Genomic DNA, 25195 nt, shown 5'->3' on the forward strand with positions numbered 1-25195 from the left:
TAAAAATATTTGTATTTCAAATTTAAACTTGGTATTTGTTATGTAAATTGGACAATCTTCGTTGTCGATAGCTGTACAGGTTGGTTCATTTTATTTAAAATCCGTCTAACCTAACCTCTTCTAACCTAACCTCGTAACCTAACCTCACCTAACCTTACCTTACCTAACCTAGCCTGACTAGAATATTCTAGATCAACATATATCAATGTGCTATGAACAGTTAGTAGGCCCCACACTCAAAAAAGTATTTTTCTTATATTTGTTTATTTATTAAATCAAAACCAAAAGATCCTTGGAAATAGTAATATGGGTACCTACTTAATTATAACCCCTATATTTTACATTAAAATTTTAAAATATCAAATTAAGAAATATAAAATTTGTCAAAATAAACGTCACTATCTCAATGACAATTATTTTGTCAGACTTTCTTTATGTACCATAATATTAATTATTCCGATACGACGGCTTGTGGAAGATTCCACGCTCATGCTAACTCTGGCGGATTAAAAAGCAGTGTCCAACACTGCCACCATCATGAATCGGAAACGGAACGTATAAAAAAATACAGACAGACAAAATGCAAAATAGTCGAGTTAAAACAGGACTTTTGCTTAGTCAATAATTAATTTTAAAATATTTGTTGTGTATTTGGCAAAATGTATCAGTACCGCCCGGTGAAAAACCACCATTCTTTATCAAAAAGTTGCTTGCAATGACTTTAGCCGTGTTTAGTAACCAAATCTGAATAACTAGGAACGTACTTATTATTCCTCATGACCCACTCCTTCCCACTCCCATCACCCTCACATCATACTACAATAATTGGGGATGTCATTGTCCTTGCAGTTGGGACTCTTGTAAGAAATTTAATCTTAAAAAAAATGCTTAGATAAAGATAAAACTTCGTTTTATGATCTTTGTTTATTGATTTTATTTTTAAATCGCATATTTCTAATCGATCCTTCGTCCTTTCAAGTTATATAATGTACGTCAACTGTATTAATAATCCTAAAACACTGAATGAATAATCTTAAGATGTGTGATTGATTCAAAATAAAACTGATGTCAACGTTCAGACTCCTTCAGACCTATCCAAGAACGAATTTAAAAATTAAAAAATGTTTCATCATTTTTACAAGTAAGGAAAAATTGACCTTACTTTTGGCACATTTACAACTTTATCTTTTCAGCGAATGTGCACCAAAGAAGGACACACCCACAACATACCTCTATTGACTTATCTCTTCAGTGCTAAATAATAATAAGATATCTATATATATTTATATTCTCCGTTCATTTTTTGTTGCGTTTTTTTGCCACTCAGTTTTAGTCGAAAGTACTTGAGTTTATGATTAATGATCAAAGAGAAGGCGTCTTTAAAATTATGGTTGGTGGAAATATTCTCTAAAGAGAGAAGAAGCATCAATATTGAAAGTAATTTGTAAGGAATAATGAAGAAACGAAAATGTGTTTCAAGGGGAAACCTTATAAAAAATCTCTGGCTCCAGTTTCTTAATGATGAATTAATTTAATAAATTACATTAATATTCGTTAATTCCAACTCGCACACTGACAATTTCATTTTGGACGAAAATGGTTCATTGCTTTGGTTATGAGGGTAGACATTTCAGGACAAAAGAAACTGCAACAGTTTTGGATAATGGAAACTATAACAGTTCTGGATAATGGAAACTATAACAGTTCTGAACAAGGGAAACTGTAACAGCTTTGGACAAGAGAAACTATAACGGTTCTGAACAAGGTAAACTGTTACAGCTTTGGACAAGAGAAAGTATAACAGTTCTGAACAAAGGAAACTGTAACAGCTTTGGACAAGAGAAACTCTAACAGTTCTGAACAAGGGAAACTTTGACAGTTTTGGACAAGAGAACCATCAGATATCTAAATATTTTAAACTGTAATAGTTCTGGAAGACAAGATAAAGTGTTGCTGTTCTAGACAAGTTAAGCTATAAACTTAGTTCTAGATAACTGAAAACTGTAAGTTCTGTATACTGTAAGTTCTAGGCAAGATAAACTGTAGCAGATTTGGACAAGAGAAACTGCAACAATTCTAGCTTAGATAAAAACATATTGAGTTCTAGACAAGAAAAACAATATTAATTCAGGACAAGTAGACATTCTGTAACAGTTTTAGACCAGAAGAACTATCACAGTTCTGGACAAGAGAAACTGTAACAGTTCTCTACGGGATAAACTATAACACTTATGATCAAGATAAACTGTAACAGTTCTGGGTAAGAGTAGCTGAGTTCTTGACAAGATTATGACATAGACCCCAGAAAAATTTTTATTATTAAAGTTATTGGAATTTTTACATCTGCGTTAAGCCTCTCTTGCTTTCTCGTACAAGGTGAATGCAACATAGATAAATTCAAAAGGAGATCTTAATAAACAAATTACCTTTGACTATATCATTAATATATGGCTCAACACTTTTACATGACATTCATATTCCTATTTTGATACTAATTGACTCAGTATTCTCTACGCCAATTCATAAAAATGTTTTCTTTATACATCTAGCACAAATCTTATTTCAAAACACTTATCTCATGTGACACATGACACAAATTTTACAAAATCCTTGCTCCTTTTTTACTCTGTTTTCCAAGAGGGTTTAGCGATTGTCGATTTCGCAAAGACAATAAACGTTGTTGAAGTTTCTCCATTCCGTTATCAGGAAATACGTTTCATCCTTTTTATTCCAACAGTATTGCCCTTTGATCGGGAAATATAGATTGTTTTTTATTAGGTTTTATTTTTATTCTGAGGGTGAATTTATAGTATTATGTGTTGGGGTCGAACAACTTAATTTTTTAACGTGTTTCGAATACAGACACAAATGATAGAATATTTTATAATGGTCCGGCAAATTGAAATCAATCAAGTCAAAAAATATCTAGGTATATTGTGATGCTGAAGGTAGGGGAAGGAGAAAGGGAAAAGAAGGCGGAGAAGTACACGGGTATTGAGTTCTGGTAAATAAACACAGCTAAAGCCATTTCAAGCATCGTTTCGATTTTGAAGTATCTACCGCTTTGGGACATGAGATATGCCATATCCCATTTTTAATTAATAAAATGATTGTGATATGACACAAATTAATTCATATAATATTTACTTGCGCACACCAGGAATTAAAACCGCCATTTCAAAATTTGTAGCCAAGGATCGTAACCACTCAACCTCGGAGACCGTCAGAAAATCTGATATTTAACGATTCGAAATAAAACCGATGTCATCAATTTTAAAAGGATCTTTCAACTGCTAGACCCCAGACAGGTGGAATTGACTGTCTGTTCATTAAATAATCGAAAATTTTAAATGTATAATTAATTTTACCGAAACAAGAGAAAAATTGAACTTACTTTAGACATACATAAACGCTCACAAACCATGCCTGTTGGTTTATCTCTTATTTCGTTATATTATATTTCGATAAATGCAAAATTATGTCCTTCTATAGATCAAAAAAACCGATTGTCTTCGAATACAAACTTAATAATATTTGCTTAACAACTGTTACATCTATTAAAGACCTTGGTCTCTCTTGATAGCAAGCTTTCTTTTCGGGATCATATAACTGCAATCGTTAATAAATCCCTCAAACTACTTGGTTTCATCACTAGAATCACTTCAGACTTCAAAAACGTAAATACCCTTAGAACTCTTTACTGCTCCTTGGTTCGCCCCCATCTTGAATATGCTTGTGTTATTTGGTCTCCTTTTTATTCTGTGCACATTCGACGCATTGAATCTCTTCAACATCGGTTCTTAAGAGGGATTGCTAGGAGGCTAGGTTTAGAAAAAGGCAAATACTCATATGATGAAATTGAACTAACTCTAAACCTCTCTCCTTTGGAAGTCCGTCGGGAATGAAATGACCTCATTTGCTTCTTCAAAATTATAAATGGTATTATTGATTCACCTACTCTACTGCAACTCATTCCCTTCAATATCCCCTCGCAAAGACTCAAAAATAATGAACTGCTCTTCCTCAACCATCATTCGAAAAATTATGGATATTATTCACCATTGTCCAGAATGTTTAGACTGGTCAACTCAAATCAAAACCTTAACTTTTTTGGGATAAGTCTAAATGATTTTTGCCAGTCGCTAAACAAGTGACGGAATATTATAAATGTCCTGTGGTCCTGACCCATGGCGTATTCTTGACTTGATTCGACTTGTCACTTTATTTTCTTATATTATATCTACCATATGTCTTTGCTTTCATGTACCTTTGTCTACTCCTATATTTTTCATTTTACTTTATTCGTGTTATTATTTTGTAATTCGGACGATGTCCGTTAATAAATAAACTATGCCCATTCAATTTTTTAGTATTGATACATAAGTAACGAGACGGTTTTTAACTATGAAAACCAAACAAAATGTGATCAGTTATGAAGCTTGAAGGTCATTTTGCTACGCTTCAGCTCACAACCAACCAACAAATGATAACAAATAAATTTCGCGTGAAATATCAATATAAATTTATTTTTACACATTTGTTCTTAGATATTTTCAATTTTGTATTGATATTTCAGCCGACTAATTATTGATTTTAATTATTTGTTATCATTTATGCTATGCATAAAACCTTGTCTTGTAAACATTAGTTTATCATTAAAAATAATAATAATAATATTTGACAAGTCAAAAATATTTCACCAACAAATGAAGATATAATGTGTCTCGACTCCATCTAGTGAGAAATTCAGCTCTAACAAAGCCTTTCCTACAAAAATAAAGTTGGTTGTTTACAAGTGAAAAAAATATAATTAGCAGTAATTGTTGATTGAGGTACTAGTACATATTTAATTGAAATTGTTGAAAATAAGCCGACATAGCTCAGTGGTTTCAGAGCACCTGACCGGAAATCAGAAGGCATGGGTTCAATTTCCGCTGGCGGTATTTATTTTAACTGGGGAGATATTTTCAATTTGTATTTATATTTCAGGCGACTAATTATTGCTTATAATTATTTGTTCAAAACCATATACCACAATTTTATTAAAAGCTGAACGGGTCGATAATTAGTAGTTAAAGTAATGTCAAACATTTAAAATAGCGCTATACGATGGTTTGATAGTCATCAAAAGCCCTTCTTTCACGGGGATACGCAAGTATCCGATGCTCGTATTGTGTGTATTCACGTCGCGAACAACTTGTTGCGTCACAGTCTATACTGAAAGTCTATACACTAGACTCCTTTTTTACGCGGTTCAAATAATTAAATTAATTTATAAAGAAGAAATTCATTATTGTTCACTGTATCTTAATTTTTTTTTTAAATATGATCATAAAATAGACGAACCCGTTTAAGCACATTTTATAACATCAAGGAATGTATCACCGTGTTATTTCGAAACCGTGTAAAAAAGTAGTTTAGTGTACTCACAATGTCGCTACTGAAATCACGAAACTTTAAAACTAGAATTCTTTTATAACCTAATTTACAACCAACCAGTTGCTGTAGCTGTCATTCTTTGTTGACTGTTTTATTCCTAGCAATGATCTTAAATCTAAAGCACACGCATTGTTACAAAATATTTTGACAAGAGGACACTTTCTTTAAAGTCTCAGCAAGATAATTGGGAACGACCTCGCCCGGTTGGTCGCAGGAGACTGGCGTCGCCGACAAATTCACAAAATATCGGCAACGCGCGCGTGTGTGCGAACCCCGCGCACATTTTGTAAATTCCACGGGCTAGCACACAGAAATGCTCATACCTAGGCCTTTTATGTCATTCTCGCCCGTAGATACTTATGGCTACAGTCTCCAAGATACGTTTTGAATCGTAGAGTATCGGATACTTGCGTATCTCTTTGACCAAATATGATTATATTTTTGTAACAACCCAACCTCAGTATTCGACAGTATAATCTCGAAAGTTTAGCAACTTTTATACATTTCACTATCAGCAATTGCAATTTACAATCGGCATTTGTAATCCTTCTCTTGCATTGACTTTCTGACATAAACCTCATTTCTCACTGGGTTAAATTAAATCTATCTGCTTTATACTGTTTACAATATACGAGTATATACAAAGTATTTTAGTGTTTTAACATTAGTTTTACTGGAGGTCGCACTTTCATTACACTCTTCAGATTAAAAGTTGCAAGCTGTAAGTGCAGATAGTGTTTGAGCTTTCTTTCGATGTTCTTTATACTAGTAACCAAATTTACGTAAAATATTATAAATAGAAACGTTATTATGGCCACAATCTTAATACAAACAACTTTACAGACAGACGAAATGCACAAACGTCGAGTTAAATCGTGATTTTACGCTCAGTTAATCTGTTGCTATTTGCTTCTGTCTGTTTATGCGCTTGGTTCTTCTAAACTACTAAACCGATTTTGATAAGATTTTCACTATCATTCCGAGATGAAATCCATAGGTTTTACACTAAAGATAGACTTTTACGTTAATTTTGACGCTGTTTTAACATTTTTCATTAAAAATCTGCATTTTACTGTTGTGTGTAAAAATAAATAAAAGTATTAATATATAATCAAAAATAAGAAAAGGGCCTTTACCGGTGCATTCACCCAAATTCATAGTTATTGAAATAACCACATTATTAAGCGAATACTTCTTAATACAAGTATAGATATGTTCAAAGGTATTAGGAACTAACTTGAAAAATTCTGCCAACACAGGCTAGCCTAGTGAGGCTGTATGTAACCTCAACTAACTGTGCTTTTATTTATTTTTTACCTTCATCATATTATTTTTGATTTTATAACCTTACAAAAAAGTTAAAAATTAATGTAAAATATACACAAAAATATGCATTTATAGTTCTAATCTGCAAACTTTTTCAAAAGATTTTTCTCTAATTTCCGACTATATGTCCGGGTTAAATCTTCCCCACAGGAAAAACTAAACCCTTCCACACACTTTTTCATAAATGATCATCTAGTTAATCCACATTATGCAAATGCATTATGTAAGCAAAATAAATACAAAACAATACAAGAACAACACGTCAACTCACCAGAGATCAATTGGGAAAATAATTCACCGACTCCAGATATTTTCATATCAGAGGGTTCGGCTCGGTAGAACTTCTAACAGGGCCTATAAATCCTACGGATCCCTCAACATAAATATTTAAAAAATCTTTCGTAATCCTACATATATTTAAAATGACTGATTTTTGCATTTTTATATATTAATTTTTTGACAGATCTAATACGCCTAAATTTTTAATGAGAGAGCTAAGTATAATGCCAGTAGCAAAACTTCCGATTTAGTTGTCGGGGTTAAATCTTCCCCAAAGGAAAAACTTAACCCTTCCACTCACTTTTCCACAAATGATCATCTAGTCAATCAACATTATGTAAGTGCATTATATAAGCAAAATAAATACAAAACAATACAAGAACAACACGTCAAATCACCAGAGATCAAATGGGAAAATAATTCACCGTCTCCAGATATTTTCATATCAGAGGGTTCGGCTCGGTAGAACTTCTAACAGGGCCTATAAATCCTACTGATCCCTCAACATAAATATTTAAAAAATCTTTTGTTATCCTACATGTATTCAAAATGACCGACTTTTGCATCTTTATATATAATTTTTTTGATAGATCTAATACACCTAAATTTTTAATTAGTGAGCTAGGTATAATGCCAGTAGCCGAAATAACGAATGGTAATATTTTTTATAGTCTGAGAATGCCAAATTCTTTTTATTTCATTTCCTAAATCTGTGTTTTTTCTTATTTTTTCACTAACAGATTTTTGAATATTACAGGAATTTGGAATAGCGACATCAATGATATAAGTTATTTTTTTAATTTTGTCATGTAAAACTATATCAGGTCTATTATGACTAATCGCTCGGTCTGTTAGTATAGTTTTATCATAATATATTTTATAAAATTCGTTTTCTAAAAATGAATTTGGTTCGTATTCATAATATGGTACTACATTACGGCAGTCAATCAAGTTATGTTTAATTACCAAATTTTGATGAATTATTTTTAAAACTTGATTGTGCCTAAATGTATACTCGGACGGTGCTAATATAGAACATCCCGATATAATATGTTCTATAGTTTCCGGAAAAGCCAAACATTTTCAACACAAATCATCAATTTGATTTGTATCTTTGATTATATGCTTTCTATAATTTTTAGTATTAATGATTCTATCCTGAATGGCAAGCATAAATCCTTCTATTTCTGCGCTCAACTCTCCAATACTCAACCATTTTTTTGACGAAATTTTGTCAACATTCGTTTGGTTGAGATAATTGAAGTGTTTTGCGTGTAAAATTTTATTTGACCAGGAATCTAATAATTCCTGGTTGGGATTTATAAAAATGTTGGCATTCTCATCGTATAAATTTAAAGGTGTAATATTTCTATCTGCCTTGCAAATTATTTTGTGCATTTCTGAGCTATGAGCTTTCCTATGGAAAAAAGTTCTTAGCATTTCTACCTGATTATGTTTCAAAGAAGTTATTTTGACTATACCTCTACCTCCTAAATTTCTAGGTAAATTAACTCGTTCTATAGCTGAATTTGGATGATGGCAATTAAACTTTGTTAGCGTAGTTCTAATTAATCTTTCTAAGTTATCTAAATCTGTATTAGACCATTTAATTATGCCAAATGAGTACGTTAATAGAGGTATTGCCTAAGTATTTATTGCTTTTACTAAATTTTTAGCAGATAGATTGCATTTTAAAATTTTCCTGATCCTAGTTTGAAATTTAATCCTAATATCATTTTTAATACTACTATGGTCTAATCTATTTGATTGTGGGTATCCTAAATACTTATAAACCTCATCCCTTTTCATACTAGTAATTTGGAAATTTCTAAATATACTCTCGTCCCCATCTACAATTTTGCCTTTCTCTATATGGATCGTTCTACATTTATCTAAACCAAAAGTCATTTTGATATCATCTGAAAAGTTTTTAACTACCTCGATCATTTTCTCTAAATTTTGTTCAGAATTCGAAAATAATTTTATGTCATCCATATATAATAAATGCGAAATTGTACTACTCTCCCTTGTATTACCCTTAACTTTTATTCCAAACTTGCTTTTAATTAACATTTTAGATAGAGGATTCAATGCTAAACAAAACCAAAGAGGACTCAATGAGTCTCCTTGAAAAATTCCTCTTTTAATTGAAATGCCCGGTATTACTATTTTCTTACCATTTAAATTGATAAGTAAATTGGTATTCCAAAAGGACATAATATTTTCCAGAAAGCTAATAATAATGGGGTTAATTTTATATATATTTAATACTTTGATCAGCCACGAGTGCGGGACACTATCGAAAGCCTTTTGGTAGTCTATATAGCAAGTATGTAAATTACGTTTTCGAGTTTGAATCTGTTTTAGAATTACAGAATCAATAACTAATTGTTCTTTACATCCCATATGTTTTCTGCGACAACCTTTTTGTTGTTCAGATAAAATATTTTTTTCATCTAAATGAGTATATATTAAATCTGTCAAGCAAGAGGTTAATATTTTGTATATTGTCGGTAAACATGTAATGGGTCTGTACTGAGAGGGATTATTAATATTTTCGCTTTTGGGCAACATATAAGTAATGCCCTTAGTTAGAAAATTTGGAAAATTTTGTGGTTGACTGACAAATTTTGAAAGATTTTTTGCCAAAAGAGGATGTAAAGTAGTCAGACGTTTGTACCAAAAATTATGTATCCAATCGCAACCCGTGGCTTTCCAATTATGAGTATTTTTAATAATTTTGGTTAACAATTCAACCGATATATTAGAAAAACTCATTTGTTCAATGCCTGAAAAATTGAGTTCTTCATTTTCTATCCAGGGACTTGACTCGTTATGTTTTATATCTTTACTCCAAATTTTAGTCCAAAAATCGCACATATCTGATTCAGATGGCAACGGAATATTATTATTCGAAATAATATTTTGTTTATCGTCAAGTTTGGAATAAAATATTTTTTCATTTTTATGGAATAATCTGTTATTTTTTTTTATTATACGTATAATTATATCTTTTTAATCTACTAGCTTTTACGCCTAATTTTTGTTTTAATAAATCCAATAAATCATTGATTATATTTTCATTATTATGACTATCTATCTATTATTATTATTATTAGTATATCTTCCTTCTGCTACATGCCGTCTGGTTTATTTCTTTCTCTGCCACAAACTAACGTTTAGTTGTGTTTAAAACTTCTGACGCGAGACCCGAGAATGGAGACATCATTGTAAGGAATATAAAACTTAACAATCCGAAAACTCACAATGCTAAAAATGCTGTAAAAACGTTAGGAACTTTGAAGAAAATTCTTTCACGAACTCTTAACCAAAATGGTTTTTAAAGCTTTTGACCAATATTTTCGCCGTTTAACCCTCCTCTTGCGGTGCTAAAATCTATTGAGCTCCGGTTCTGTTAACTCAGAACACATTTAGAATTTTAAATGTTTTAAGATGATGAAAATCAAAGTTCAAAATCAAATAGTTTTAATTTATTACTTATGTAATCATTTTATTCGTATTATACAGGGTGCAACGGCACTTTCCCGAAGGATTTTAACCAGAGATTCCTTAACAAATTTACATATTATCCATCACACATCGCTGCCGAGTAGTTGGAAATAACCTAGCGGGTTACGTGATTTACACTCTGTCTCGTTCTAGCAGCACGGTAAAGGGCGAGAGACAGTGCGAAGAGTGATAAAAAAAATATTTTTTTTAACTGAAAAAGAATGTCAGCGGACAGCAAAATGACATCTATATTTTTTACTTCAATTACACTGAGGAAGTGCTAGTTAAAAATCCTCCAAGTACGTCCTGTTACATCCTGTATATGGACACATGGACATAAGTAAAAGATTATATATTGGTGCTGAAAAAAATCGGCTACACATGGAGAAAAATTATTTTTGCTGATTTATTAAAAATATTTATCGGAACACGTTTTCATATACCTGCATTTACCCTGTTAAAGTATAATTATTCTACATGATAGTACAATTAAAAAAGATAAATAAAGCTTTAAGGTAGTTTTTAGGTAAAAAAGCCATCGTATAGAATCACCTCCCGAAGTTAGCGCACTTTACCTCCAGGCACCCTGTATAATTATTTTTACGAACACATGTTCCGACGTCGCTTTAATGCATTCCATTTGTACAAATGTTTTAACATGAAACCTGTCAATTAATTCGTTAAGGTCCTGCAGTCCCGTTTTTAACGAGATTCCGAATAATTTTAAGAGATTTTTAATAAATTAGCATTTTTTATATACAGCCGGCAGATAGCCGGCCACTACTGAAAACCGCGCATCGTGGCACTGTGAGTGAAACCGCTTAAAGATCTCTGCCACTACCGTACAAAGTAATAAGTTATCAACGCACGCAGACATGCGTAATAATAAATGGGTGATATTTATAGCACCGTTTTTGTGCAAAATCACCTCAAGAGCGCGGTACCTATGTATTATATGTATTATACGGTATCTATGTATTTTATAATTACATATTTCATTATGTTATCCAATCAATAAATGTATTGGTGAGGAACACATAAAATATGGACACATAAAATATTAGTAAATATATTTAACAGGCGCGGTCCGTCCATACATGCTTGCATTTTAGAGTAAAAAGATTTTGACTTCTAGCCGTAAAGAGCAATACTACAATCTAAATATTTTAATTTTTCTACATCGACCTTAATGTGATTTTTTTTACTAAAACGGCGCTGTAAAAATCAAACAAATATTATTTCCGCGCATGCGCACTGAGACCCGCAAGCCAATATCTTTGTCAACTTTATACGATATTAATGACAGCATCCAACGTACAAAAACCATCTCTAATGCTCACATGTATAATGCACAGAATCGTATACTCTATTACTAATCCATTGTATTATATGCGCGTGCTGCTTTGACAGTTACCTTTGAGCTTGAATACTGAAGTCGAATTCTTATTGAATATTATTGACTTGCGATTTACTTTTCAATCATAATTTAAATAAATAATAATGAATACCCAAAATAAGATGGATACTTCGCCAACGTGTTCTAAATGATAATAGTGAATTGTGTGGTTGTATAATTGAATCATTTTGCGAAAAAGTTTTGTGTCTCGGCCATTTTCGGAAAAAAAACTTATTATGGATACTGTAAATTTTGAGTTATGAAGCTTAATAGATTTATGGAGATAATTTTAAACGGTACCTAATTCTATCTTGTTCATGGGCTAGCGTCTAGATTTGCATATTTGATATCAAGTACGTAGTAAGTACGAGTATTAACATTTGATGTCCAGCATATCTTCTACAAAAAGTCACCGACCGCAACTGATATTTACAAATATGTTGAAATAATTATAGTCATATCAAATCAGTACACATCACTGGCAGAAAAGGGTTTTAATACGGATTGACATACTTATATATACAGCCATACTTATATATCAAGTAGCAAGCAAGCTTCTGTGCGTTAGAGATCAGTCTGTTAAGGAACTGATTGCTAACCAGACAAACAGCAAAAAATCAAGTATTTGGGAGTCAGAATAAAAAGATGATCTACTCATGAATGAATTTTGATATTTTAAAATGCATGATCAATTTTAACAAAAGTAAGCGAAAATTGACTTCACTTCAGGTACACTTAAATGCCCACAATCCAATTATATATGTCTATCTCTTCAGTGGAGTAGGTACACGCTAAACACTTAGGATGGGTTGTTTCGGAGAATTTGAACAATTCATCAAATTTCAAAGTTCATTTTCAAGTTCTGTTTTTATTTCAGTTTTGTCAAGCAACTAGCCTATAATGATATAATAACAGAACTTGAATAGGACTTTCACAGAACCCGAAAATGAACGTTGAAATTTGATGAATTATTCAATTTCTCCGAAACAACCCGTCCTTGGCAAGATATAACATCTTTCTTTCTGCACTTCAAACAAACGATTTCTTCTTTGCGTTACGGTTTGGCTGTTTCAGAGATGCCAGATAAAACAGATACTAAACATATAGCTGGAATCTTTTTGACGTTGGCAACGTAGTAACGTAGGGGGTATTTGTGTTTGTTGTTTTTTAAGGGTTGCGGTTTCTTTTCATACGTTTCCATCCCTATTCCCACCCCTTCTGAAAATATTTTTCCTTTACAAAATTCACAAATATTAGCAGTGCAATGCTCTCATCAGCTATTCTGCAGTTGATTTTCTTGTGTGGACAAATTCAATGATATAAAAAAGTTACTGTTTCAAATTCTTTCGGAAAATACAACAAATATTTTCACTGCAGAAGGAGCTGTTCAGGGATGAAAATGAATTAAAATTATTAATTAATTTAATGGTTACTTGGTTTGTGTTTATTTTTACATCATTTTCGATATTTCATTCATTTACCAACTGAATAATAAGATGGTTCGTTCAAATAGACTCCTAAGTTAAATAAGGCGAATAATTTTGACTGTAAAATATTATACAAACACGAAAAATGCTCTTTTTAGAAAGTTTATCTGTGTAACTATAAATAACATAATTTTTCTTGTCATTCGTATTGTGTATCTACGCTCAAAGACAAACTTATTACAAAGAATAGCACGTTTCTAAAATCTCCTGGAAATGGTTGTCAAAGGAATTTATTTTTACACTTACTACACACAGGAAACTCTAAGGTTTTCGCCTGATGCTATGTCATCATTGGGAATATATCTGCTTAGAGAAAGTTAGAAAATTATTTAGGTTTTTAAAAGAGGTATAGTTTAACGGAAGAGAGTCGGCAAAACTGTCGATTCTTATGCAACATAAATAGAACTGTTTGGCGTGTCTGCTAACTGAGCAGCCCTGCAATACCGAAAAAATAAATAATGTTGACGGTTCTCCGTTACATTTTCCATTGACATGCTGATAAAACACTGTATTAATTATTTGATGTCTCTGTTCTATGTATAGCAAACTATCTATTCAGACAGATGCATCTCTGTCAAGAGATTTCAAGAGAATTATTATGATTTTTCTTCTCGTGTAGTACAAAAATTTAATTTTTACGACTTCTCGTCTTTTTCTTGTGGTGGAATAGGATTAGTGGACCTCAAAGTGGGTTGTTGTTGGGTTTTTTAGTCAATCATCGGCATCAGCAGTCGCAAGAATCAGCTCAGATATATGAAAATCTAAGTAAGGTACTCCTTCCAAAGGAATATGGAAGTATATGATATTCATTCTGTGAACTAACGTCGCAAACAACTTGTCGCGCACAGTCCGTACATGTCGCTACTGAAATAACGAGATATGCGTCGCCACCAATCATTGGTGCATTCTTGAAACGTCAAAACTAGAATAGTTTCATAACCTCACTCATGAACAATCAGTTGCTGTAGCTGTCATTTTTATATCCTCTTGTTCTTTTTGAAGTGAAACTTCTTTAGGCGCGTAATGGATTTTCGATGGACGGAGTAAAACCGAGTCAGGATCGACACGAAAATGCGGGTACCCCCACCACCGCTCACCGTTCACTGTCCCTCTCTCACCATATGCGCTTGTTGAGGTGGGGGAGCCGCTCACGAACGTTCTCTCTCTTCTCTTCTTTCCTCTCTCTCAGACACCAGCGAACTGCGCCACGCCAAGCATCAGCTGCTTGGTTAGTATACTGCGTCGTGAGTGTAATACGAGTGAAATACGTAATTGATTGTGGTTCATACGGTTTAACAAAAGAAGTTTCACTTCTGTCTTGCGTAGGCTTGACACACCCACTTTTTGACTATTTTGTTTCGAGCATTGATATAAAGCAGAAAGTAGGTGTACAGAGGCTCTCACGACCGAGTGAATTTAATTTTCGACATCAAGGTCAGTTCGTTGAGAAGTGTCGACGCGACACTTATGTAAGATTCTTACATAAGCCAAAACGCAGCATAAAAAACGCAGCAGTAAAAAAAAACCAATCTAATCCAGTTTATTTTGTCCTTCCAGGAATTGGTAGCCTCGACTCCCAGCCAGCGCAACTGGCGTGGCATCCTCATAGCGCTGCTGGTGATCGCGGCAGTGCTTGGTCTCATCGTGTTCAGCATTGCGCTGCTGTCACCTGTGGGGGAGGGTGCAAGGACACGGGGAAGGAGACCATCACTCGAGCTGGTGCTGTCGGACAGGCTGCGGTATCGACCCTTCAATGGAACATGGATTGGCGGTGAGTACTTTAAATACATTATATTTAATTTGATAATGAGATGGCAGCACAGGTCAAATGGACATTTACGGGGGGCAAGAGATCCTCTAGTACTGGTGCTGTCAGATAGGCTGCAGTATCGGCCCTTCAATGGCACGTAGATTAGCAATAAGCACTTATATTTATTAGGGTGATATTTGTATGGCGGAATAATAATATACCTACTGTGATTGAGACAATCATGGGCTGCTTCCTCTTAGGTCAAATGGACATTGAGGAGGGGCAGGATACCCTCGTTAGCGCTTTTGCGGTCATACAACCTGCGGTATCGGCCCTTCATGGCATGTGGATTAGCAAGGAGTAATTTTATATAATGCGATATTGGGATTGCAGAATAAGAGTCCATAGATTGCAATTGACACAATCAGGGGTGGCTGTCTCTTAGTCAAATGGACATTGACTCGGGGCAGGAAATCCTCGCACAAGCTGGTGCTATCGAGTAGTTTGCCGTATCAACCCCCCAATGGCACGTGGATTGGATTTATACTGTATTGTCTGTGTCGTACTCGCGGTACGGTATCCTCGTAGCAGGTAGAAAACTTTACGGCATTTCGCGCACTGTTCACGCTTTTCCACTTTAAATACTTTATTCCAACTATCACGGTACAAGTCATCGCAAAATCTACAAATTAGAACTACAATTTTTATCTACATATTTAATATGTATTGCTACTAGCTTTATGTGAAACTTGGCCTCGAAGCCTTGTAAATTATTAAGATTAAAGATTCACCAACCAGAAACACTCATCTTTCTCGAATGTTTCTTACACTTCGTCAACGGATCTCTTAATAATTTTGAAAGGCTGTAAACATGAAATGGCTTAAATAACGTATACAATAGGCACCAGACCGGCTGGAGGCTTTGGTCGGAAGGCTTTGACGGCTTCCTGTTTAATGGGACAACATTCGCATCTCCGGTTCGACGGACAAGATTGATTCGGTACTCTGAGATGTAACGTTTTAGATCAGTGATGAGAAGCGTCTGGCTCACGAGCCCATCTTGCACTTCCATATGTCTAATAAAAAATATTTTACGGTTTCTGCTCTGTTTTGTAATGGGCTTTAGCGGAAAAATCATAAGGGTATATACGCCTCCAAATTATGTCTCAGAAAACATAAAAATAATTCAAGAGAGTTTTTGTATTCCTTATTTAATAGCAATCGGATTTGTCTGTCTATTTTGAATCAGCGCCTGATAATTAATTTTTTTAAATATTTATTTATATATTCACGTCATGAAGGCTTTTGCAAGTTTACAATGTTTAAGGTAAGCTGATCAGGAGTACAATAATGAGTGTATATTATACGCTCCTGCGATAGTCTCCAGGACTTCTGCCGTCGGTTGTAAGGCGAGCTGTTTTTCTTGAAGTCCTTCGTTTCTTTGCGCGGGGATACAAACAGAGATAGATGGATGGTGATGTGATAGATGGTTGTTATTAAAACACTTATGTTTTAACGGATTGATTTATTGCGTTTTAATTCAGATGAATTTGCAATGATTCTAGTTGTTAGCTCAGAGGCTTTAAGGTGTCAAATGTTAACTCGAAGGCTTTTAGGTCTTGACATAAAAACACATAGACAAAACGGAGCATAGACAGATAATACATAGAAAATATGACAGGAAAGGTGACACACATACGCGAATTTGATGTAAAAGATTCTTCACATCGAGATAAGAAAGGTGAAGTTAATTTTAAATGATAAATACGAAAACATGAAATGAAATATTTAATCAGACAACAAATCACTCAACATATATTGCATAGCATAATAGGCCGAGTACGGACAATATAAGCAGGTACAATACAAGTTATCGTTGAGAGTAGTTGTACATTCAAGTAATATTTGTTCATTAAATTATATATAATAATAATAAGAGTACAATATAGGTACTTAAGATACTATGAAAGTAGTAGCGAAACAATAAGATTGCCCATCACTGTTTTGGATTCTTAGCAATAGGCAATCTGTAAAGAGTATTTTCTAATATTTATAAGAAATTTGTTCCCAAGGAAAAACTCTCTGCGGATGGAAAATTCTTATTTTTTTGGTTCATTTTTTGACTAGTTCTGACTAACCAGGTACTCTACAACCTTCCTGTTCTCCTTCTCCTGTGTTTTCACCCACTTCTTTCAGTGGCACAACATTCCACAGTTCTTGGTGCAATTAATTCCACTTTTTTAGGTTCAAGTCGAGGTTGAAGAGGTGAAGTCGAGGTGAAAGGTTGAAAAATATACCTGGCTGTTCGTATCTGGTCACTTAACTTGCCATATTGAGTCGAATAGTGTTCTTTCTACCGAGAATTGTAGCTACTAGTAGTTTTGTGAACAGTATAGACCTCTCGTCCAAAAAAGTATTATTCTAATGTTCACTAATTTATTTAATATTTGTAATTAAGAAACTAAATACTACCTACTACCTACTTAATTAAAAACCATATATTTTACGAATTATTTTTATTTCATTTCAAATAACAAAAACTCTTTCAAACTCTCTTTGGGCAGGTAGGTACCAATGAAGTCCAAATAAACACAACGATTTCACATTTGAAAAAATAATCTTTACCGAATCGTAGTCAACGTTAGCCATCTAGTCAAAGTTAGCCATCTAGTCAAAGTTAGCCATCTAGTCTAAGTTAGCCATCTAGTCTAAGTTAGTCATCTAGTCAAAGTTAGCCATCTAGTCAAAGTTAGCCATCTAGTCAAAGTTAGCCATCTAGTCAAAGTTAGCCATCTAGTCAATGTTAGCCATCTAGTCAAAGTTAGCCATCTAGTCAAAGTTAGTCATCTAGTGAAAGATAGCCATCTAGTCAAAGTTAGTCATCTAGTCAAAGTTAGCCATCTAGTCAAAGTTAGCCATCTAGTCAAAGTTAGGGCTCTAGTCAATGTTAGCCATCTAGTCAAAGTTAGCCATCTAATCAAAGTAAGGCTTGCTTGAATAATAATGTGGATATTTCTTATCGGAACGCACAAACAAATTTACAGAGAAACGACATGTAAACGATCGACTTAAAACAGGGCTTCTCATTCATGTGAGTCTTGAAGGGGCCCGGATTACATGAAGGAGGAAAGACAGATACCGGTAGCTCGTTCCTTACTCGTTACTTACGCCACATCGAGTCAAAGAAACGGCCCGTTTTCAGGATCCAACATAAACTGTGAACTAGTGTTCAATGCTGCTAGCTCCTTATAGCAAACTCCATTAAAATACCTGGAGGACATACTCAGTATGCCCACATTGCGTCTGTGCATTCTAGATCGGTCTGTTAAGCAAACGGAAGGATGAACAGAACAGAAGGGTGAACATAAGAAACATGTTTAAACTAAAACAAATATATTATGCACTTTGCCAATTCATTATAGAATACGGTATAATTGCTTGGAGAGAAGTAACAAACTCGACTATCGGTCATATGGAAATTACACAGAAAACCATCATAAAGATATTTCTTAAAAAACATAGAATGGCTGACAGTGACGAAATATTCAACATACATAAAAACATTACTAAAGTTTTTTGACCAAAAAACTAAATTTCACTTAACATAAATTAACATTATAAGACAGTTAGACGAGCGTACATACAAAACATAAAAACTCCGTCAATAAACACAAGCTTTGGACAAAGACACCACAAATATCAGGTAATAAAAGCATTTTACAATCTTACACTCGATACAAAAAAAAAAACAATTATTATATTGACATTCTAGAATACTCAAGAGTCACAAACATCCACATGTTGGGAGGTACTCCAGAATTCACTACCTTTAATAAGTCTATAGTTATAACTATATTTGTATTAGTCCCCGAGCAATCCCGGGTACACGTCAACTAGTTAAAATATAATTATTATTCCAATAAATATTTGTAACGTGAATAATAAGGGGAGACAATCCAACAAACCTATTAATTATTCAGCCTAGATGTAATTTCGAATTTCATTATACTGTGATATATGTATTTCCTTTATCTGAAACATGTACAATAGTCGAACATTATATTATCTCCTTATCTTGAAAGTGTCTCGAGTATCAGAGAAATAATGTGATAGTTGAAACTAATACAGTTTCCGCTTAGTTCAGTATCGGAAACTTGTAAGAACTCCTCCTGGCATTATTGTCACAGAAGGTCATAATGGGAATTTAATGGCTTATACAATAGAAAGACATATTGCAGGGAAGAAGAGCTTTTAAATTTTTATTCGTAATTCTTTTACTGTACTTTCAAGAGTGTAATTTCAGCTGTTACCAATCTGGAGTCAGGGAGATTAAGCCCCCGCATTCCCAATTTCTAACGGTTTATAACAAGTTTCTCTTTAACGCTTTAAGGCGATGCACTACGTCGTGTAATATTTTAAATTGAGCCGCTATCAATAACAACCCTTACGTATATGGCGATAAGGTTTAAATTCCCGCTTAACACCATCCGCCTGTTTTGATTTATGCAAGAAAAAAACATGGCCAAAAAGTACCTTTTATTTTTTTTATGGATGTTCAGGCATAAATTTTTTTTTTCGATCATTTTACAAATAACTTAATTTGCCACATTACAAAATAAAATCATAACCGAAAATGGGTTCGTAAATAGGAGATTTTGAACTTTAAAGCAATTTTCATAGGTCTTTACATTATTTTTTTCTGGGCTTATAAAAATAAATATCTAAAAAATACTTATTTTATTTAATTTCAAAGGCCAAGATGTATTCTACTCGCAGTATTTAATTAAAGCATCTGAAACATTTCTAGGCGACCAAATTTTCAAACCAAAAATACATGATTTTGCATTACATGGCATCGCCTTAAATTTTAAGTTTAAAAAAGTATATGATATTTTTTAAGATAATATATGTACATATATTATGCCGAAACGTCAATTATATGAAATTCCCTCGATTGAAAAAAATCGCAAAGTAAGCTCCGATAATTATTAAAAAACACTTTTTGTTATGTTATAGTCATGAAAAAACTTACAGTGTATCTTTAAATGCAACTAAACATTTTTCGAGAGGTTTTTTTCTCTATTTTAAACGAGTCGTGTTTTATTAAATATTTTAACCATTTTCGCTTAATTATTATCGTTTTTTATATTAGCGCGCTCTCTCTAACTTTCGTATTTACATATCTCACTTTCAAACCATCTTTGAACGCTTACTACGGGGCTTTAAGGCATTTCTATTGGGGTATCTTGTCAGGATGTGCCGTTAAAAATGTGGGAAGATTAAGGATGGGTTGTTTCATAGAATTTCTGATGATTAACGTTCTGTAACGGCTCTATCTAAGTTCTATTATTATTTAAGTTTTGTGAAGCCCCATAGAACATGAATAAAACCTTCACAAAACTTGAAAATCAACTTTGAAATTTGCTGAATTGTTCAAATTCTGTGAAACAACATTTACTTTTTTCGTTCTGATCATCGTTCTAAAAATGTGTAGTTTCAATATTTTCATTAAAGGTGATTAATAATTAATCAAAATATGTAAAACTTGCTAATTCCTGATGACTCCGACTGGCGACAACGTCATTATGACGTGAAAAACGCAACTGGCTGGTCGGACGAATGTCACCCTCATTGACAGGTGTGACGTCAACAAAGCCATATTCACAAAAAAACAAACATGTCGTTTTGGTGGCGAATGAATAATGTCACATTTTAAATCGTTTAGCGCCGTTTTTGTGCAAAATCACTTCAAGGTGTGTTCAATTCCTCGGCTGGCTAAGTCCTCCACAAACACCATTTTCCGCTTACTGTGATGGTAGTAGGATATTTTCAAATATTGTCAGGTTATTCGTTACTCAGGAATGTTTGTCTTTATATAATAAAAATACTACTTAAGACGTTTGTCGAGAGGTATTTGGTCTATTTTAAATTGCTTGTCATGCTTTATTAAATATTTCGCTTACACCACAGACATATGAATATATAGACTAGAAATTAAAGATGAGGGGTAAAATCAACCGTTGAAGAACGAAGGGGGTAAAGCTGACTGTGATTCGTCAATAAATCAATCTGACAGAGTATAGGCATCTCGCATTATAATATCACCATTTAGTTCTTAAAAGTAAAATCTGCTTTTGAATGAATAGACATTTTTACATGGGAGCGCAAATTACTCGCCACGTTATGAACAAATTTGCGAAGTCCAAATTCGGCAAAATAAATTTCTTTTATTTTCAGAGTCGAATATTTCGTTTACGTTATTAGTTAAGACACTTTTATAAATGTTCATAATTTACTTCCCAGCAACCAACCAGCTTTGTGTTTCGCGTCCAGACGTATCTCAATGTGATAGTATATGTTTCTACAACTGATCCATATTATACGATGTGAATATGCTTAAAATAAAGTAAAATAATGCTTATATATGGAATGTATTACGACAATTGGGTTTATTCTCTTTTTCTCATCTATTTTTACAAGTTTTCATACCACAAGCCACCATTTTGCCGTGTTATTTCGTAAAATGAACCGATGATGCCTCGACCATAGTTCGCACAAGAATGATGACGTCACGTTTTCTAAATTCACCTGAGGCCATACGCGAGCCCAGCCGGCTCCAATGGAACCGGTATGGGGAGTGGGGAATAATACGCTTTTAATCACTTAGGGCAGGTCTACTAATATTCATATGTCTATGGCTTACACCTATTAATTTTAATAGTTTTTTAACATTAGCGCGCTCCTTCTAGCATTCGTACTTGCAAATCTCCCTTCTAACCGTTTTTATCTTCTTTTTGAACGATTACTACGGAGTCTTAAGTTATTTTCTTCTCATTCGGATAAATTCTGTATACTGAAGTAATCAAGTAGGTGGAGAAGGTTAAGTATTAGAAATGTTGATGATGTTTTCACTTTGAGAAGGATAAAATAATCGAGTATGGCCCTTATCTCACTGTGACACACTCGGAAGTAGGACAGGTTATTATATTACATTCATCGCACGTGCGAAAAGTTGATAATTTAAATTATGGTAAAGCTATTGTATCTCAGAGAACAAGCAAAATTCTATACATTACCGCTAATTTATTTTGTTAAAAAAAGCTACCTGCAAAAAACACTTAGGCCCGTGACACATGTGATGATCTCATCATATATCCATTAAGTTCATTTTTTTAATGTGAAAGGTCCCCGTTAAATGCCATTTCTATGTGCGTTTCAGGTTTATATCAAATTGTAATGAGCTGACAAGAAACGTGATAGTTCTCCTCTTCTGCTGATCACAATTTTTTCAAAAGCTGAAAAGCGCTGAATGGCCATTTGATGACAATGTTACATTGGAATTTTTGCTCAAAATTCCGATAATTAAATTAAAAGATTAGATTCTGATCAACTTGGAAGATGTATTTCTGAAGAGAATACAAGCAAAGAGTTATTTTTCTATATTTTTAAATACTCAATGCCGTTATCCCCGTCGCTTGATCAATGAGAAAAGGCAACATATGGCAATTAGTTGCCGAAAGATAAAAGAATGCTATTATGCCTAAATTCTCTCCCATTACTAGATTAATCTGTTTCCATCAACGGAATTCTTGGGAAAACACGCTTTTTCTAAGGCGTTGAAAGAAAGAAGCAAAAATCGTGGAGCGAGTACTAACATGGACCGTGGGGATCATAAGTAGAACTGTTTCACAGATTATTAATAAAAGATTTATATATTTACCTAATTTTTGTCACAATTATAAAATACTAGCAGTTAAGTAATTTTGCGTAACTATACGTATTACTAGCTGCATATTTAAATATTCACGCCAGTCATTTGGTTCGGTGTTATACCACCAGAGGGGCAGAGTGGTCGAATTTTGCCTGCAGACCTCTTTTCGGGATTAACCCAAAACATACGATTTGAAATTAACCAATCAGAGGGCCTAGATCGTCCAGACGCTAGCGTAATAATACAGATTACCTAAAGTATACCTACTATTTCGTAACTCCATAGGCTTCCCGCTTGCTTCGTTCTGTTCCCCGCAAAATACAGAGCCAAGATTCAAACCTGTACTTTTGAATCCCTGAATTATTTAACGAAAAATCGCTAAGTTTGCACTTAGTCAGCAAACGGCTTCAGCTTTTTCACCACATGAGAATTTGACGAATATGTATCGCCGCTAAAGTGTTCCATTTTACACATCAGTAACTACAGATATTAATATGCCGTAAACGCTGTGCAAAATCTAACCGTTGCAAGTGGTGATCGCCGTGCTTGTGCAGTGGTTAGTGTTAACATTATTAATATTTTAACTGTGATTTCGTGACGTGTGATCCAATCCATCTGAACATTATCGAAGTTTGGGCCCGATTTCTATCTACATCATCAAGACACCCAAAGTTGGTCATTACAAAAGTAAATAATACTTTGTATTTGGTTTGGATCAGCGCGATCCTATCGAAATGACAAGTTTCATTAGGCAGAGAGAGGATATAATCATTTTTCTGACGTTCTATCACTCGCCATACACATAGAAATTATTAAACTTACTGGTGTGAGTACATAGAAAAAAGTGCGTAAAAATATTCAAATGGCAATTATAAATTACATCAGACAAGCGATAGAGTTTGTTTCAAATTTTATTATGTTTACAAATATTTCTTTATTTGAAACGTGTATTTCTTTTGTTTAAATGTTTGACAGATGTCGTAATCTTTCAAGTTTGCTAACGTTCTAAAAATAAATTTAGTCTTTTGAAAGGCTAAATATTCAAAATATTATAACCCCAAGACAATCAAATTTTTATAAATATCTACTTTTAGCTCCACAAATCTTAGTTAATATTAGTAGTTAATTTTTAAGCCAACTAATTAATTGCTTAATTAATTAGTTGGCGCTAGTTAATCTAAAGTAAGTTGTATTTTTTGTTAGACTTTTTTTAAATTTAGAACTTCGATTATCGTAACCCTTTTTTTCTTTTGAATATTTATTCGACACACAATTATGAGGTGAGGTCTAACATCAATACAGGTCGAATATCATCTATGGGATTGCTATGTAGAGCATCTTTTAAAAAAGGAAAAATTTCCACTAGACGACTGTTTTTTTTACATTTTAACTCCACACAGGAGGCCATGAGAAAAATAATTACCCCAAACCCAATGTCATCTTTGGTGATGCTGTGTGTAGGGACTTTTTAAGGAAAGGAAAGAGAGGAAATTTAGAAAATTAAAAGGGTGTCCAGGATTGACGGACGTATTAATGCATCGCTTGCACTGTAGAGGTCAAAAATCGCCCTCAACCAGCCTCTCCCCATTCCCGAACCGGCCCGCCACGCAGTCGACGAGTAGACGTATCCGTCGCAAAGACCCAGACATACCTCACCCTGCTAAGTCACCAAACGTGATGAACCACTTGGGGGTGACCTGTGGCAGAAGTGTTGGTTATCCTATAAATGCTTCCAGGGGTGACGGTACCCATACCCGCCATGGAAACTGAAAACTGTGCTCAAAAGACTGCATACATAAGAACAGAGGAATATATCACACATACTAAAAAATTACCACACATTTTCAATCTACCACTAAAAAAATAAAAATAACATGATTTTACTTTTTTCAAAAATTTTTTCTTAATTTTTTTTTACTTAACTTAGCCTTCGCTCAGTTTTGATTGGCAACACCGACCATAATATTAAAGACGTGTCCTCACCGGTCCACTCTCCATTATTGTTAACGACAATGCCGCGATTAACCCCAGCCACCATTACTGATAATGGACCCTCAAACTTAATGGGTAGCGCAGTAACACTACCGGGGGTTCACGAATAATGTGTTAAGTGACCTCTTAAGTTTTTGTGACCCGGTCATTGCTTAAGTGCTGCAATACAGAGAGCTTCTTAGAAGGCCGAAAACAAATTATACATTGAAGTCTCCGGCGTTAGCCGGGTTTTTACGCAGAGATTTTCTAAATCAGATGTAGACGTAATTTTCCTCTAATTTTGAACGTCATGTGCGCAAAAACTT

At 33.8% G+C, this 25195-nt stretch overlaps 1 protein-coding gene across 2 annotated transcripts in view; it reads left to right on the forward strand.

The window, feature by feature from the left end:
- LOC149410200 (inactive dipeptidyl peptidase 10) overlaps positions 1-25195 on the forward strand; it is a 602511-nt gene that overhangs the window by 381813 nt on the left and 195503 nt on the right. For both annotated transcript variants that reach the window (XM_089649019.1, XM_089649018.1), the window contains exon 2: positions 14995-15208. In XM_089649019.1, the coding sequence (XP_089505145.1) occupies positions 14995-15208 (214 nt within the window). The remainder of the gene's footprint in view (positions 1-14994; positions 15209-25195) is intronic.

This window comes from Hesperophylax consimilis, chromosome 28 (assembly GCF_061612785.1).
Source record: "Hesperophylax consimilis isolate HC1 chromosome 28, BYU_Hcon_1.0, whole genome shotgun sequence".
Taxonomy (NCBI): Eukaryota; Metazoa; Arthropoda; class Insecta; order Trichoptera; family Limnephilidae; genus Hesperophylax; species Hesperophylax consimilis.